Raw genomic sequence first — 17,577 nt, forward strand, 5'->3', positions numbered from 1 at the left:
ATCTTTTTTTAAACAAAGAATTCAATATATCAGTAAGTTGAACTGTTATTCTAGAGATTATGTCTATGTGAGGGAGAAAGATTATATAAAACTGACGAAATGGAATACATTGAATACATCTGTTTTTCGGTATCTGTTAACATTTAAGTTAAATTAAAATAAAAAAAATTCTAAATATAAATGTTTATATACATACATTATAAATGCATATATTTGGAAATAAATTTCTCACACAAATATCATAAAAAAATGGTTAAGTAGATCACAAATCAGGTCAGATAGGTGGAGGGTTTAAAAGCTGAAGTGTGACACTCATATTATTTGTTAAACAATAAATGTATAATGTTTAAGTAAGAACTGTTATAATGTTTTAACAGTGATGCTTGTTCTCAGTGTTACTTACACAGCGTATCTAGTTTCTGTAACCACAGGCAGCAGCTTCTGAAGAACTTCATCTCCAGTGTTTTGTGTGAAACTAATTGAAAATAAAAAATAAAAAAAGTTAATTATTAATGCTAACAATAATAATTCATAACATAAGTAAATAATACATTATACCTGCTTAAATACCCTTAAATATTTTAATTAAACACTGCTTTATATTAAGGACGTGTGAAAAAGTTGTTTAAGTATCTATAACTGTAGAAGCCATAGCAGGGGACAAACGAAACGCAGCTCATTGGTTTATTATGCTGTTGTTACAACATTTGTTACAAACATTTTTACAAATAAATAAATAGACTAAATAAATAAACAAACAAATGACGAACTACAGTAAAGTAGACCTAGGACATAAGCCGTTTTGTGTTTATAGCCTTTACTGTGCCTTTGCAGATTGTAGTTGTATAATTTCGGTTATCAGACATAATGGGATATTTTTTTATTTTCTGTTCTATCCTTCTATTTACTGGATCTACAGAAACAATCTCATATACAGTTGACGAGATCGAGTTGGCAATCACTGATAGTATACCAAAGTGCTGTAGCCTAGGCCTATTAAAATTATAAAAGATAAAAACATAAACTAACAATAAGCTATAAAAATGCAATAGCCTATATCAAGTGTCTTTCATATTTGTATCTTTGTGGGGGCATTTGGCCTCAAAATGTGGGTTAAAGGTACACACACACACATAAATATAACAGACGCAGACAAGTGAAGGGAAGGGAAAGTTAATTGTGCAGGAACAGACACACTGCACTGAGCCGTGTTGAGTAGCGGGTTGGAATACGTGTTAGAGAAAAAAATATTTAATAACTTCACTGCGGGGGCGCAAGAGAGCACCACATGGAGTGGACGTAAATTTAGGGAGCTCCCTCAACAAGCCTCCATAAACTAGTACTATTTGACTATTTTCATCGCAAAAGTTTGCTCAACAATATCTAACAGTGAGATGAAGAAGACTAAGCCCAAGAAAGGTGATTCACCAACCAGCGCAGTTGAACAACTGGCCGAGAATCCGTCGTCTATTGAGCACGAGACTGACCACGATCGCGGCACGGCCACGGACTCAACTGCTATCCTGTCAGCCATTCAAACCATGATCTCCGAGGTATTTCAATCTACCTTCTCATCCAGGGCCAGAGGAGTAGCTATTCTGTTTCGTAAGTCAGCTCCTTTAAGCACATATCCACTATCAGCGACCCTAGCGGACGCTATTTAATTGTATCTGGCCTACTTTCCTCAATTCATGTCACTCTGCATAATGTGTACGGACCTAATTTTGATGACCCTGAGTCTTTAATCTTTTACCAAACACTCTGAACAAGCACCTGATAATAGGCGGTGATTTTAACTTGGTGTTGGACCCTACTCTAGATAGATTTCCTTCTCGCTCTGGAATACCCTTGGCCAACTCTACCTCTGTTCTTAACGATCTGATTACTTCTTTTGACCTCGTTCATATCTGGAGACTAAAACACCCAACAGACATGCAGTATACTTTTTTTTTTCCGCAAGTTCATAAATCATACTGCAGGATAGATATATTTTTAGTTGACTCTAAAATTATTCCCTGTGTAAAATCAATGAAGCATCACAATAGAATCATCTCCGACCATTCAGCAGTGACAATCTCTCTAGATCTCGTAGAAGCCCAGCTATAACTGGCGTTTTAATCCTACTCTGCTCTCGGATGTCAGATTTTGTGAACAATTAACAGAGTTGATAGCGGAGTTTCTTAAATTTAATGACACGGGCGAGGTTTCTGACTCGACACTATGGGAAAGCCTAAAGGCTGTCTTGAGAGGACATATTATTTCATACGAGTCCAGTCTAAAAAAGCAAAGGGTAAAACGCCTTTCAGAAATTGATAATCGTCTTACTCGGCTGGAGGACACTTACAGAGATTCAGCAGACTCAGAAGTGCTTAACAAAATCACAGCACTTAAATTGGAATATAATTTGATTCTTTCGAACCAAGTTAATAATATGTTGTTAAAAGTGAAGCAAAAACAATTTGAACTTGGGGATAAACCAGACAAATTGGTTTCTCGCCAGCTGAGGGGGCTACAAGCCTCTAGAGCAATTCATAAAATCAAGAACAAGAATGGTGTCATTCTAACAATTCCCGGTGAAATCAATGATACATTTAAAGAATTTTACGAAAAATGATACAAATCAAAGGGTTGTTCTGACCCCTCAGCTTTGGCTGATTTGCTTCATTCATTACATCTTCCAAAGTTGGGGTGCACAGAGCAGGCAGCTTTGAATGCGGACATAACGGTAGAGGAAATACTAGCTGCAATTAAATCTTTCCCCAGTGGCAAGGCGCCTGGCCCAGATGGTTTCGGGATTGAATTTTACAAAAGATTTGCGCAGGTGCTCTCTCCTTTGCTGTTGAGGATGCTTAATCATTCTTTTGACAAACATAAACTTCCCCAGTCCTTGTATGATGCAAATACTTCTCTAATATTTCTCTTAAAAAAGGTAAAGTAGAAACTGACCCATCATCTTATCGACCCATATCTCTTTTGAACTCTGACCTTAAAATTTTTACAAAAATTCTGGCTAATAGATTAAATAACTGCATTGGGGAAATTATCCACCCCGACCAATCTGTTTTTATTGCTGGCCGTTTTTCTTTTTTTAATGTCAGGTGTTTAATGAATATCTTATACACCAGATTTGAATCTAAAGCTAGCGTTGCAATTCTTGCCTTAGATGCAGAAAAGGCGTTTGACCAAATTGAGTGGGATTATATTTTAGCTGTGATTAGAGAATTTGATTTGGGTGATGCTTTTGCCTCTTGGGTGAAGTTGTTATACCTCCATCCTTCGGCTTTAGTTCTCACCAATTTTAACAAGTCATCGCAATTCAAATTACACAGAGGCACTCGACAGGGCTGTCCTCTCTCGCCTTTGCTTTTTGCAATTGCAATCGAACCTCTCGCCCTTGCAATTAAAAATAACCCTTTAATTTCGCCCTTGAATTTAGGCCAAATTAACCATCATATCTCCCTCTACGCAGATGATATTATTCTTTATCTAAGCAACCCTGAACAGTCTATTCCACCTTTACTAAATCTGTTGGAAACATTTGGTAAACTCTCCGGTTACTCAGTAAATTGGCAAAAAAGTGAATTATTGGCTGTGACTAGCAACATCGATCCAATTTTTATGCGTAGTCTACCTTTTAAAATAGCCATAAACAGTTTGAAATATCTCTGAGTTAATATACCTAGAAACCCTAAGGATATATATAAGCTTAATTATTTAACAATGCTCGAAAACCTAAAGGACAATATAAAATGCTGGAGGACCTTACCACTATCAATGATGGGGCGTGTGAATGCTATTAAGATTTACATTTACATTTATTCATTTAGCTGACGCTTTTTATCCAAAGCGACTTACAATTGCTATATATGTCAGAGGTCGCACGCCTCTGGAGCAACTAGGGGTTAAGTGTCTTGCTCAGGGACACATTGGTGTCTCACAGTGGATTCGAACCCGGGTCTCTCACACCAAAGGCATGTGTCTTATCCACTGCGCCACTACCACCACTGCTATTAAGATGGTGACGTTACCCAGATTCTTGTATCTTTTCCAGAATTTGCCCATTTATTTACCCCAAAAAATTCTTCAAAACTTTAGATTCTATTGTGCTGCCTTTTGTCTGGGGCTTCAAAGCACATAAAATATCTAAAATATACGTGTGTATATACGTCGCTTGAGGGTTTGGGTTTGCCAAATTTTCAACATTACTACTGGGCTGCCAATTGTAGAGCCTTAACTTATTGGCAGGACCCGCGCCCCGACAGTCTCTCAACTGACATCCCTTCATGGCTTATGATTGAGCAAGGTGCCTCAAATTCGTCACTCTCCTCATTACTTTTTGCTGTCCCAGCGACTTTTAAAGCTGCAGTAGGATCCCATTTTATGATTAATAACTCTCTTAGGATATGGCTTCAGATTGGTAAGGCATTTAAATTGCCAAATACCTCTTTTCTTGCTCCTGTCTGTCGTAACCATGCCTTTAAACCTTCACTATTAGACCCAGTGTTCACAGGTTGGGCTAGAAAAGGAATCCTTACATTGAGAGATTTATATATTGACAATAATTTTGCCATAATCACTCAACTAACAGAGAAATATGACTTTCCTGCTTCACACTTCTTTAGATACCTACAAATTAGAAATTATGTTCGTTCCACTGTGCCAAATTTTGAAATATTATCAGCCGATAATGAATTACATAAATTGCTTACTTGCGTTCCCAACACTCCAAAGTTAGTTACAAAATTTGTTGACTTCTTCACGAGTCAGTTAGATTTTTCCACTATTCATCTGAAAAACGTTTGGGAAGAGGAACTAGATGTTCAGCTCTCTGAGGAGGACTGGGAAAAATGTCTTAAAAATATATACACCTGTTCTATTAATGCTTATTCAGTATAAGATAACAGATTACATTACTCAAGGGTTAAACTTAATTCTTTCTATTCTACTATCTCCCCTCTCTGCAATAAGCGTGAATCTGCGGAGGGCTCTCTTGGTCATCTTTTCTGGGCATGCCCAAAACTGGGTGAATTCTGGTCAGAAGTTTTTCAGTTTCTTTCTGAAGCTTTATGCTTGTGAGCTTCCCTTAGATCCTGCGACTGCCGTTCTTGGCTGGTCGGCCTCCTTGCTGCGCCTTAATAATGCTATCCGATTGCCTATACAGTATGGTTTGATGATTGCCAAAAAATCTATACTCTGCATGTGGCAGAAAAATTCAAAGCCACTATTCAAGATTTGGTTGTCACAACTTTCCTCCACTCTGCATGTGGAAAGACTCAGATATAGTATTTCTAGAAATATAGATAAATTTTATTGTCATTTACGTTGACATCTGTCTTCAATGTAAAGATACCCATGTATATCTCATGTGGTCCAGTTGTACAATCTCACCTGGTCTATAATGTCACACTAGGCAAAAATCTGTTTCGACCTTCATTACCTGTGCCTGGTGATGTGGTTATCTGCAAACTTGAATCTAACTGTTTTTTTGTTTGTTTTTTTTGTGGTCCTGTCCTGTGATTGTATTGTCTATTTGTCTGAAAATCTGAAAATGCTACAATATATATAATAATAAAAAAAAATAATAAAAACTTCACTGCCACACGTGAATGACGCGTGACGTCTGCGTCACACATTGAATGGAATAAATAGCAGGAAAAAAAACATTAAGACGTTGAGAGAGACGTTCATTGAGACGAGTGCATGTTGCAAAGTTATATTAAAGAGCCAATTGGAACGCCATAACACACACACACACCTCATTCAGCCACATCTCGTTCCTCCCTGCCATTCAGATACCAGCCAAACTCCTCTATCATTGAAGCGCGTGCACACGAGATGCTGATAGCACATGGACATTCACCCATTTCTCCACTCTCCCTTCCATATCCATTTCCCGGTCATTTCAAACACTTACACTGCACTGTCTCGTCGTTTCGTCCCTCTGTGTGTGTGTGGGCGGTTCGAGACACACCCGCAAATTATGTACAATATCCCAGAAATCAATCTGTGCCCCGTGATTTAAACACCTCTGATCTCTGATTTTCTCTTTGTTCAGAATGTTTTAGACTGTAATGATTGCACTCAGTGTTACCTACCGATCATTTCTGTCTCCAATTAATCTCCTCAGGTGAAACTCCTGCCGTGTCTCCTCTGAGGACAACAACACAAACACTAAAGCTGACCACTGAGACGAGGAGAGTTTCACAGCACGTAATCCTCCATAGCTCATATGAGGTTCAGCTGCGTTCACTAGAGAAAGATCACCCAGTTCATTCAGACAGTGAAACAGATTGATGTATTTATCTGGAGAGGGATTCTCACTGATCTTTTCTTTAATATAGTCAACTGTGTTCTCATTGTTGTGAGAGCTGTTTGCTGTCTGTGTCTTTAGTTCTTGTAAGATACTCTGATTAGACTTCACTGACAGACCCAGAAGGAAACGAAGGAAAAGGTCCAGATGCCCATTTTTACTGTCTAAAGCCTCATCCACAGCTCTCTGATGGAGATCATATAGTGAAACTTTGTCTCCATTAGTTGGTTTGGTAATCTGGTCAAACACATTGATGTTATTGTTCATAAAGGAGAGATGCACATATAGAGCTGCTAGATGTTCCTGAACACTCAGATGAACAAAGCAGAAGACTTTCCCCTGATACCAGCCAGACTCCTCTCTGAAGATCTGAGTGCACAATCCTGAGTAAACTGATGCTTCTGTCACATCAATGCCACACTCTCTCAGGTCTTCCTCATAGAAGATCACATTGCCTTTCACAAGCTGCTGAAAAGCCAGTTTCCCCAGTTTGACAATCATGTCTTCATCTTTCACTTTCTTCTCATAGTCCTTCTCATGTTTGATGTTGGTCTGAATGAGCAGGAAGTGTGTGTACATCTGAGTGAGATTCTTGGGAATCTCTCCAGTCTCTGCTTCGCTCAACATCTTCTCCAGAACAGTGGCTGAGATCCAGCAGAACACTGGGATGTGGCACATGATGTAGAGGCTCCTTGATGACTTCAGGTGTGAGATGATTGTATTGGCCAGACTCTGATCACTGATTCTCTTCCTGAAGTATTCCTCCTTCTGTGGATCATTGAAGCCTCGTACCTCTGTCACTCGATGGACACACTCAGAGGGGACGAGATCGGCTGCTGCTGGTCTGGAGGTGATCCAGATGAGAGCAGAGGGATGCAGATTCCCCACAATGAGGTTCGTCAGCAGCACGTCCACTGAGGCTGATTCACTTACATCACACAACCTCACATCGCTCTGAAAATCCAGACACAGACGACACTCATCCAGACCATCAAAGATGAACAGCACTTTATATTTGTCACTGGATATTTCCATTTCTTTGGTTTTAGGGAAGAAGCGATGAAGAAGATCTGAAAGACAGAGTGTTTTGTCCTTCATCAGATTGATCTCTCTGAAAGCAAGTGGAAATATGAGCTGGACGTCCTGATTCTCTTTCTCTTCAGCCCAGTCCAGGATGAACTTCTGCACAGAGACGGTTTTTCCAATGCCAGCGACTCCCTTTGTCAGCACAGTTCTGATGGGTTTGTCTTGTCCAGGTAAAGGTCTAAAGATGTCACTGCATTTGATCGGTGTGTCCTCTGTTGCTGCTCTCCTGGACTGTGTCTCAATCTGTCTCACCTCATGCTCATTATTGATCTCTCCACTTCCACTCTCTGTGATGTAGAGATCTGTGTAAATCTCATTCAGGAGTGTTGGGTTTCCCTGCTTTGATATTCCCTCATACAAACACTCAAACTTCTGTCTCAGATTTGATCTCAATGTGTTGAGGACTTCAGCAGGTTTAGAGTCATGGCTGTAAGATTAAAATACAACATTATTACAGTTATTGAGTTAGAGAAGTAAATAGCCATAAATTAAAACATTTTCTGTTTGCTGCATTATGGGACACAGAACATCATTAGGTTTCTGAAATGTTTAAATCATTAATCATGTGTTTGAGTGATGTGAATTGCAGCACCTAAAATTAAACAACAACAACAACAAAAGTCCTACATTTTACCTGAAACCAGGACACATGCTTTCATTAAAGTCTTGTGGTTGAATCACAGGCTTGTACACAGTTTTGTTTTTAACTGGTCTGGATGGAAGATTTGACCTTAAATCAGAATGAAGAGGGTAAAGAATCAGACACACTGATACTGATGTAATTGTGTCAATAACTGAGTAACAGACCAACAGCTTTTACAGTGTGTGAATGTATTAACAATACAATACATAGAGCTTTACACAAGAGCACAATGATAATCATTAATAGACTGAAACTTGCAGGATTGTAACTCATTAAACTGGTGTATATTTACAATTTCATAAAAATCAAATACTATAAGCATAACTTTTATAGAAAATTATGTACCTGAGATCATACCGTTTTACTTTCTTAAACAGATGATCCATAGACTGGTTACTCTTCATAGACACACAGCTGGACTCTGGGTTTGAGCTCTTCTGATGGACTGAACTGGTTTTCGAACTAAGTAAAATAAAAAGCAGACAGATTTATAAATGTTGTGCACTTTTACTTTAACGTCTGTAACTCAGTGGTGTGTTGCACTCAAACTTTGATTATAATTATTCTGAGAAATATCATTACTGGTTTGTAAATGTTAAGCATGATTCAAAAAATGTACCAAAGCGACTGAGAAAAATGGTAATATTGGGAATTAGGAATTCAAAACAAACAAATTGAAAACAACTATAGAATTATAGAATGATTAAACTCAGGTGAACATCAGCCACGATCACATGACTCTTTTCAAAGACACAATGGAGGACGAAGACTCAACCGACTAAAGAGACCAATGTGTTGCTGAGCTTTAAAGATAAACCACCTTACTGTACTCTAGTAACAGTACTCTTGCTGTGAAACATCACTGTTCTGACCAGGCACTGTGAAGCTTTCAACAAATCTGAACCAGCGGTTAGAAAAATCAGATAAATTTTACACCTACTCCTTTATATAAAGTACGGGTGTGCGATATCAAGATTTTTGATCGTGGACGATCTCCATGATCTGCTTTTGAAGAAATATCGTAGTATCGTGCTGCAGTGCATTCTATCAGTTCAGTTCTGGTGCCTCCGTCTCAACATACTGTACAACGCAACGTACAATCACGTCACATGTTAATTAAGGCTGAGGTACAGTTGAACTCACGAGACACTGTAATTCACAGTAGTTCATTATTTGCATGTGCTTTAAAGCCTTGCCGGTTAAACATTTGCGTGCTGATGCGCTGTTCTAACATACACTTTTCTGAGTGTACACACCCAAAGCGCACTGTCAAACAGCGATTGGATACTAGACTAAGTTATCTTTACAGGGCTCTCAAGTTTTGAAGACAGACAAAGACCGAAATGAGTTACTGTCACGCTCACACATGCGTGACACTTGAGAGCCCTGTCTTTATCTTATAAAGTCTTATTGGGCTAAAACTGTCAAATACACACAAGGTTTACTAATGTTGTTCCAAACCTGTATTCATTTCTTTCTTGTGCTGAACACAAAAGCATGGAGTTTCCTTTGTCTTTTTTATTCAATCAAAATACTATGTTTGAGAGTAAAACAAATTATTTTGTAATAAAAAATAAAATAAAAAGATTGCAAAAAAGTCTTCTTGAGGCTCAAAAATAAAGAAGTTGATAACAAAATGATTTGCAGTGTGTGTAAATCTTTAAAAAAATATATTTTTTCTTTGTGCATTTCAAACACTTTTTCATCACAAACACAAATTTTGCTCTCTTTTCTGCTGTCTTTTTTGCGGGTCTAAATCTTTTGCTTGTAAGGTAATAAGTTTTGCTTGCGAATGAAGCTGTGTCTCAGTGGGCGGTCTCTATCAACCAGGATGAAACGCCCTTTTCTATTGGTCACCCTGGATTGAACTGACAGGTTGACCACACCCACTACGATTTCACGCTGCTGCCGCGCAGTGTGTCTGTGAGAGAAGAGCGAGCGAGCGCACTTGTAACATGTCGAGCAATAGGTAATTTGCTGAGTAAGATAACTGATTTAATATCATAAACTCAGTGACAAGTGAACTGAATTACTCTCTTTTTATGCTCTCCCATTTAAATACTTAACACAAAGAGAAAATCTTTCACTGCTCTTGACTGAGAACTTAATTAGTAGCTTTAATTAGCCTGGTTAAAACCAGACCATTCTCAGTAGTAACTGAGTTATGGTCTGGCAAAGCTTCATTAATAACTAATTTCCAAAGGGGCGTCACCAACAGACGTCGCTCAAATGCCTCTGGGCGCAATTGGATGGACCTAAAACCAATCAGAGCGATCGTCATCGTGTAAAGCCATATGCTGCGTCCCAATTCGCCTAAGTTACACTACGCCATAAAAGTATGTACTCTTTTTGTGAAGAAAAGGTATTTACTTTTTAATGTGTAGCAAAAAATTTGGCAAGCTTTGGGACATATTACTTCATCATCTTTATTGGACGGGTCTGTCGCTTGCATCCTGTCACGTAAATTGCCCTGTCAATCATCTTGTCACAGTTAAAATCCTCTATTCCGTTTCGGAGAGAAATGTAGTAGCACGTTCATCTGCCAGTGGGTCTTTCATGGAGACTGTCCTCATTTGTTTGCAATTTGAATATAATAATGCATTTAAACATTGGTGCGCTTAATGGACGTCGCTCAAATGCCTCTGGGCGCAATTGGATAGACCTAAAACCAATCAGAGCGATTGTCATCGTGTAAAGTCTGCCTCAACGTTTCTGATTGGTGCCGCGATTTCGAAGGATTAGAAATGGGCTTGAATGGGCTCTTTGCCAGACTACTTGCAGAGCAAATCTAAATTTGCCGGAAGTTGTCTGGGTTTTCCCAGGCTAAGCTTTAATAAGAATCAGTGTATCATTTTTACAGTGAAGTCTGTAAGTGTCCACTGGAGGCCGCTAGAGGAAATGCATTCACAGTCAGGTCATTCATGTGACTGGGTTTGAGGCTGTGAGTCCAGGAACCTGTACAGCTGATCAACAGTTTGCTCTTGCCTGATTTCTCTCATCTCAGAAGCTCAGGGACATATGTAAGTTAACTCAGGTTGTGGAATCCTGCTGCTGTTCACTCTGCAACATTAATTAAGTGTGCTTGCTGAAAGCAGCACACTTATTGTTCTTCTTAAGTTTTCTTCTTCTTCTTCTTATTATTATTATTAGTCCCGGGAGAGAAATTTTGGCCAGCTCCTGCGCCTAGGCCCTTTGAGACAGAGACACCGTTCCAACTTTAAAACGTACGGTCAGTACCGGTGTAAGTTGCTCGCGAAGATGACATCACGAGTCCATGTCGTTCGTCCACCATATTGGATTGAACAGAAAGCGAAACTAAATTTTCACAGGTCACAAATTTGGTCCGAACTTCACGAAACTGGACGTACATGATCCTTGGACCAAGCCTCACAAAAGTTACTAGAAGGATTTTTGATTTTCGGAAGCGTTTGCCCGTCACAGCCAAATGAAATCAGCGGCGTAGTCGCCAAAACAGGAAGTAGTTCATATTTCAGGAACGCTGTCACGTATCGAAACCAAACTTTGCACATTAACTCGAGACTCCAATGTGAGGATGTACAAGATCTGATTTTTTTTTGGGGGGGCTAATTGACAAACCCATTTACCTATGTCTATGCAAAAGTTTCACCTCACACTTTTAGGGCCCTATTTTAACGATCTGAAACACAAGTGTCAAGCGCAAAGCGCAAGTAACTTTGTGGGCGGGTCTCCGGCGCTGTTGCTATTTTCCCGGCGGGATAAATGCCTCTTGCGCCCGGCGCAAATCTAAAAGGGGTTGGTCTGAAGTAGCTTCATTATTCATAGGTGTGGTTTGGGCGTAACGTGAAATAAACCAATCAGAGCGACATCTCACATTCCCTTTAAGAGCAGACACGCTTGTTCTAAAGCGGATTCCTATTATAACGGCGGATTTGCCAGGCGCGCGCCAGGAGCGGTTCACAGTCGAGGAGACCGACGTTCTCGTCAGGGACATTGGGGATGGAGAAACCCACCCAAATTAACTTCGGTTAAACAGGCGTATGATAATTTGGGTAAATGTGTAAGTTAGATGTATGCTTTTATAATAAATTGTCTGTCTATCTATCTATCTATATATCGTAATAATGTATGATTTGCAAAAATGAAAACTGCTGCTTCTGTGTAGATGAGAGAATCAAAGTGCGCGTTGTGCACACGCTACATTGATTATGGCCAAGCATGCGCCCTTAAAATAGCATATGAATAACATGCGCAACGCACCACTGACTTTAAACTATTTTTTCCTGGTTAGTGGCGCAATTGTTTTCTAAACCTGCAAAAAAGCATAAAGGAACGTTTGCGCCGGAACACGCCTCCTCTTTGCGCTGAACCGCCCCCGGGAGCGCAAGTGTATTTCTTAGTTAACCAACGTGCTTCTGTGGAGGGAAAAGTCTGCTGTGCGCGGGTGCAAAATAGGAATGATACATGCGTCGGTGTACAAAGTCAATTGCGCTGGGTGCAAGATAGGGCCCTTAATGTTAATGCATTTAGACAGTAGGTGGCACTGTTGTATTACATTTCACAGAGCTGCAAAGTCAGTGTATAGACTGCATTCGTTTTTACTAGGTTTGTCTTAATAAATGCAGGGCCTGAATTTAGTTTTTTGCATCGGTCTAATTTAATCATCTTCATTTATTAATATACAGATTTGTATGCATGAATTGTGCATTTCCAGTTCTCAAAACAGTTAATAACAACAACAACAAAAAACTTTATACAAAATACATCATGCTCTTCTTCGCTAACCGAACAAACAATTCATTGTCTGTGGCTGTGTTTGTGCGCACGGGAAATATGCTGTATTTTAGTATTTTAACAGTTATTGTTGTGAATATTACACTCTAAAAAACGTTGGGTTATTTTGTGTACCCAATAGCTGGGTTAAAAATATTGGGTCGTTCTGTTGGGTTATTCGGATCATTTATTGGGTTGTTTCTATAACAACGCAGCCCGTTGGGTTAAAATTCAAATTTCAACGGTTGATCCCCGCAGCTGACAGAAGATACACGGGTGAGTTAATATTACACTATAGCCTACAGTATGCATATTGTATACATGTTTGTTTTTTTCGATATAAAGTGACTTTAAGCTCTTACATAGTATTATTGCCGTTTTTTTCTAAATGTTCAGCCAATTATTTCCATGTTTATTTTTCCCAGCTGACTGCTTTTTGTCCGCTATCTGCGACTAACGACACCAATATGGCAATATAGCCAGCCAATTTCTTAATACTCGGTTGTGATACTCTTCCTAACTTTCTATGTTCTTTCCGATTCTTTTGGGGAAAGTTATTCATATTTTCATATATTAACCGACGCGCTCGGCTTCAAGACCCAGCGGAAGCCTGGTCCATCCATCCAGTGTCGCAGTCACTTACAGGAAGAAGGTATTCTGAGTTATATAAAGGCCTACATTGTAGCGCAAATGTTTACTTGTTTTATCCCAACTACAGTGTGAATTTAAAATACTACAAAGTGTTAAATTAGGCTGACCATACGTCCTCTTTTTCCCGGACATGTCTTCTTTTTGGACCTAAAAAAAAATGCGTCCGGCCGGGATGCCATTCATTGTGTGCGTTTTTGCATTGCTTTAGAATTAGATCGCGCCTTCTCGCACCATTGTTCGGTCGGTCTTGATGTACTGACGCGTCTTGACCATGCGTCAACATACGACGAAAAGGGTACCCCCATAACGTCCATGTGTGACGATTCGGGTTATGGGTAGGTTTAGGTATGCGTTAGGGTACCGCTAGGAGGCGCTGCTGGTGCGCTTCTGTCTGCGTCTCATATTGACGTTAAAGGGGTACCCTTTTCGTCGTATGTTGACGCATGGTCAAGACGCGTCAGTATATGACGTTTTGGGGTGAGACCGGGCTGATGTAGTAACGCAAAACTGCACCACGGCTTGTCAACAGTGGCACATGGCTCCTGAACTGCGATAAAAAAGAGCCCAAATGTAAATTCACAAACGATTTACCGAGAAATTTCCCATGTTCCCGATTAAAAGCCCCGAAATATGGACACCCTAATTAAACATTTTATCTAGACAACTCTATAAAGATAAAAAATTATAAAATATAACTATGACTGGATAGTAAGTTATTACAATAGCCAGTTAAGTTACATAACACTTTTCAGATCACCACATAACTTACCCATTAAATAAAATGACGGTTGTTTGAGACTTTATTCCTTTATAATAACATTTATTACTTTTTAAGTGACACATAGCAGTAAAAGGACATTTTAAATGGAGGTAATTTACCATAATACATGGCCATTGCAGGAGCTCATACTGTAAAATTACAGCTGTGATTTTACAGTGAATTTATAGTAGGTTAGTGACAAATTGTTAGTGACAAATAAAGCATATTGTCACTGACAATAGGCTTTATTTTTGTTAATTCACTTTATATTAACTAAACTTTTTTTTACACAGGATGCTATGGATTCATATGTAAGGGAAACGCTTCAGAAGTGGAACCTTGAAACATTAATCGACATATTTGCAGGTGAGAGATAATGTAGCAAGCATATAGCAGCATCACTAATATAGTGAAACCTTTTTAATTTGACTTCATGAAAATTAGAACTTAGGCCTACTAGTAATGAAGGATAATAAATTATTCAAATGGCACCTCTCCTTAAAGTAGTCCACCAAAATGTTTTAAATTGGTCATAATTTTTTCACCATGTCCCTAATAACCTGTTTGAATTTCTTTCTTATTTGGAACACAATTCCCAAGAGTTTTTTTTTTTTTTTTTTCACATCAATAAATCCAGAATAAATCAGAACATTTTCACACAGAAAGGAAAGTCTTGAGTCACAAATGCATTTTGGGACAAACATGACCCCACACAAACACAAATGCAGGTGCACACACATGCATACACAACTTCATTTCTGCTAATTGGTGTTGGTTTTATATACACATAAAAATTTTTTTTTTTTTAATCTGCATTTGGTTCATTAAAATAAATATAATTTGACAATCAAACTCTACATCTTTTCTTTTAGTGGCATTTAAGTTATATTTTTGCTAATTTGTGGTGTTATTGCAAAACCAGACAATTTTAAAACACCTCAAATAATAATTGTTACTTTATAGCATTTGTTGAAATGATTTGTAGGTACATCATTTATGACAACACAATTTGGGTAATATTTGATATTTACCATTTAATTTTTTTTTTTAAAGGTTGGAACAAACATCATTCAATATTTGGAGGAGGAGGAGCAACGGAGGCAATTCCCTCATGTCCTGCAGCTTGGGGATAAATTCAACTGCTCACAAGCCTTCGTCATTGTGGGAGGAGCGGCACTAGAGCAAGACAGCCTTTTACAAGCTGTGGATACATGCTTTAAATTATTTTATGTTTTAGACATTGAGTATCCAAAGCCTGCAGCAGCTGTTTGGCAGTTTCTACAACACACAATATATTCTGTGCCAGGAGGAGTTCCATCAACTCACTGTCGCCTACTTAGGCAGTTTATAATTGGATAAGCTGGACAAGCTTTGGTTTGTTTTGTTTGTTTATTTTTGTTTTTGTATTCCATGTTTCTTAGAACTTAAAACATATATGTTTAATATATATTAAAACATTTGTATTCCAATGTTTCTTAGAACTTTATCAATAACTTTTGAATGCAATGTCTAATTGAATGTAAATAAAGCATTGTTAATATACTTAAGTTGTGAGTTATTTATTTACATGGCAATAATAGTTAATTATAATAATACTAGGTTGATTAAAGCATTTTGACCAAATAACCCAACAGATTCGTTTTTTGTAACCCAATTTATTGGGTAAAACTAATTACCTAATTTATTGGGTTAAAATAACCCAACAATAGGTCGGTGCTATATCAACCCACCATTGGGTTAGCTGTTGGGTCGTTTTTAACCCAACTTTTTTAAGTGAGTACATATACTACTTTTGATGATTATAATTTACCTCAGTGAATGCAGGCAGCTTAGGTAGTTTGTGAAGTAAAGTGATTTTATTTTAGGTAGTTGTAAAATAGTGCAATATAATTGTAAATATATAATATAATAATACAAATTTAAATATGAATATAGTCCTATATATATTTATGTTATATCATAATCTGCGCGACCCCGTTGTTGACTTTCTTTGATGACGTTTGCAGGGCGTTTCAAATGAGCGGTTATTGTCAGTGAAGTCCACTTCAACTGATATACCGTGCTCAGGGAGTTGGGGAGCAGTGAACACTGCGTATGGACCCTGTCGAATGGAACGCACCTTAGGTGTGTAAAAACAAGTGGAAAGCGCGAGCGCGCCGCTGTCTCCTTTCCACAAGCGCTTGCTCTCCCGTGGCGTCTGTCGTTGCTATGCAACCATGAACTGCGCTCTCCATGATGACAAGGAAGTATCAGCAAAAGATTAATTGATTTCTAGCCCTTGCATTAGCTTTACTACTAGATATATTTATGGAGATGAAAAATAATAAGGCACCCTCTATGATCAGCTGTTCAGCCGAGCATTCAATGTTGTTACGCTGCAAGCTGATCAGTTGGTTCATTGCTGCCGCGCTCTATCACTCGCACACCATAAGAGCAAATTGTTTTTTAATGTTTCAATTTAGTGATTAAAATGACATAATTTGGAAGTGGATAATTTCTTCACAAACAGCTCATTATGACTCAATGTTAGAATGCTGCACCTACACTCGATAGTGTGAATAAGATCAGCGCAACACAGACCACTGCATTGACAGCGTGAAACATATGATCTGTCTACGGCCAGGGCTCAGCGGAAGACAGAGAATGCCGGTCCAGCGCTGATTGAGGAATTAAATTCGAAAATAAAAGACAGTTTGACATCTTTTTTCTCGCATCTGTGAATTAATTTTTTTATCATTTGTTCTGAGATGAAGCGAATATATTTTTGCGGGAATTTCTCGCACTATAAAAGCTAACCTTGCGGGAATGGTTTAAATTATGCGCAATCCCCACATCCCGCACCGAAATTCAAGCCCTGAAATGGCAGCGGGATGTGTAACTCTAGCATATGGCGCATATGTCATATAAAGTTAGGCAAGGCCAAACAGCGTTATCCATGTTGTTGCGATTGCATCGCTTGAGTAAGCTAATAGTGAAACTGATAGCGTTTTTAATTTAATTACAATATAAGGATTGACGGTAGGTTATAAAAATCAGCGTTTCTGTGTAGGTGATGACAACCATCTTGACAGCAGCAATCAAAGCATCGCTAATTACGGTAGACCTTAATTTGAGATAGTAAATTTGTTCCTAATCAAAGGGAACACTCAACCACAGAACAGCTGGGTGAGTTTTGTATTGGCTTATTGGATACAGTAAATTAAGACTGTCAACTTCTTTTCAATACTATTTCATCACCCAAAACACTCCCACTCTCTGCTGTATATTCATAACCAATTATTTCAAAACCAACAACCAAGCCACATAAACAATGCCACTGGCACTAGTCTACATTGCAGACATGTCTCTTAATGCACATGAATTTTCACCTTTTTG

The 17,577-nt window shown here is 38.6% G+C and overlaps 2 protein-coding genes and 1 long non-coding RNA gene across 7 annotated transcripts in view; all 3 read right to left on the reverse strand.

Moving 5' to 3' along the window:
* LOC309506326 (uncharacterized protein) overlaps positions 1 to 17,577 on the reverse strand; it is a 231,390-nt gene that overhangs the window by 171,214 nt on the left and 42,599 nt on the right. The window lies entirely within an intron of this gene.
* Positions 1 to 17,577, reverse strand: part of LOC309506514 — a 60,396-nt gene that overhangs the window by 20,260 nt on the left and 22,559 nt on the right. The window lies entirely within an intron of this gene.
* The window catches only part of LOC309506244 (NLR family CARD domain-containing protein 3-like), a 36,635-nt gene that overhangs the window by 11,614 nt on the left and 7,444 nt on the right, over positions 1 to 17,577 (reverse strand). For 2 of the 5 annotated variants that reach the window (XR_014208684.1, XM_082179988.1), the window contains exons 5-8: positions 8,385 to 8,501; positions 8,031 to 8,126; positions 6,096 to 7,823; positions 404 to 475 (exon numbers count right to left, since the gene is read on the reverse strand). Coding sequence is in view for 4 of the 5 variants with exons in the window: in XM_082179988.1 (XP_082036114.1) it covers positions 404 to 475; positions 6,096 to 7,823; positions 8,031 to 8,126; positions 8,385 to 8,501 (2,013 nt within the window). In the remaining variant the exon portion in view is untranslated. The remainder of the gene's footprint in view (positions 1 to 403; positions 476 to 6,095; positions 7,824 to 8,030; positions 8,127 to 8,384; positions 8,502 to 17,577) is intronic. The other 3 variants (XM_082179989.1, XM_082179990.1, XM_082179991.1) reach the window with 3 other exon arrangements.

This window comes from Leuciscus leuciscus (assembly GCF_965113295.1).
Source record: "Leuciscus leuciscus genome assembly, chromosome: 9".
Lineage (NCBI taxonomy): Eukaryota > Metazoa > Chordata > Actinopteri > Cypriniformes > Leuciscidae > Leuciscus > Leuciscus leuciscus.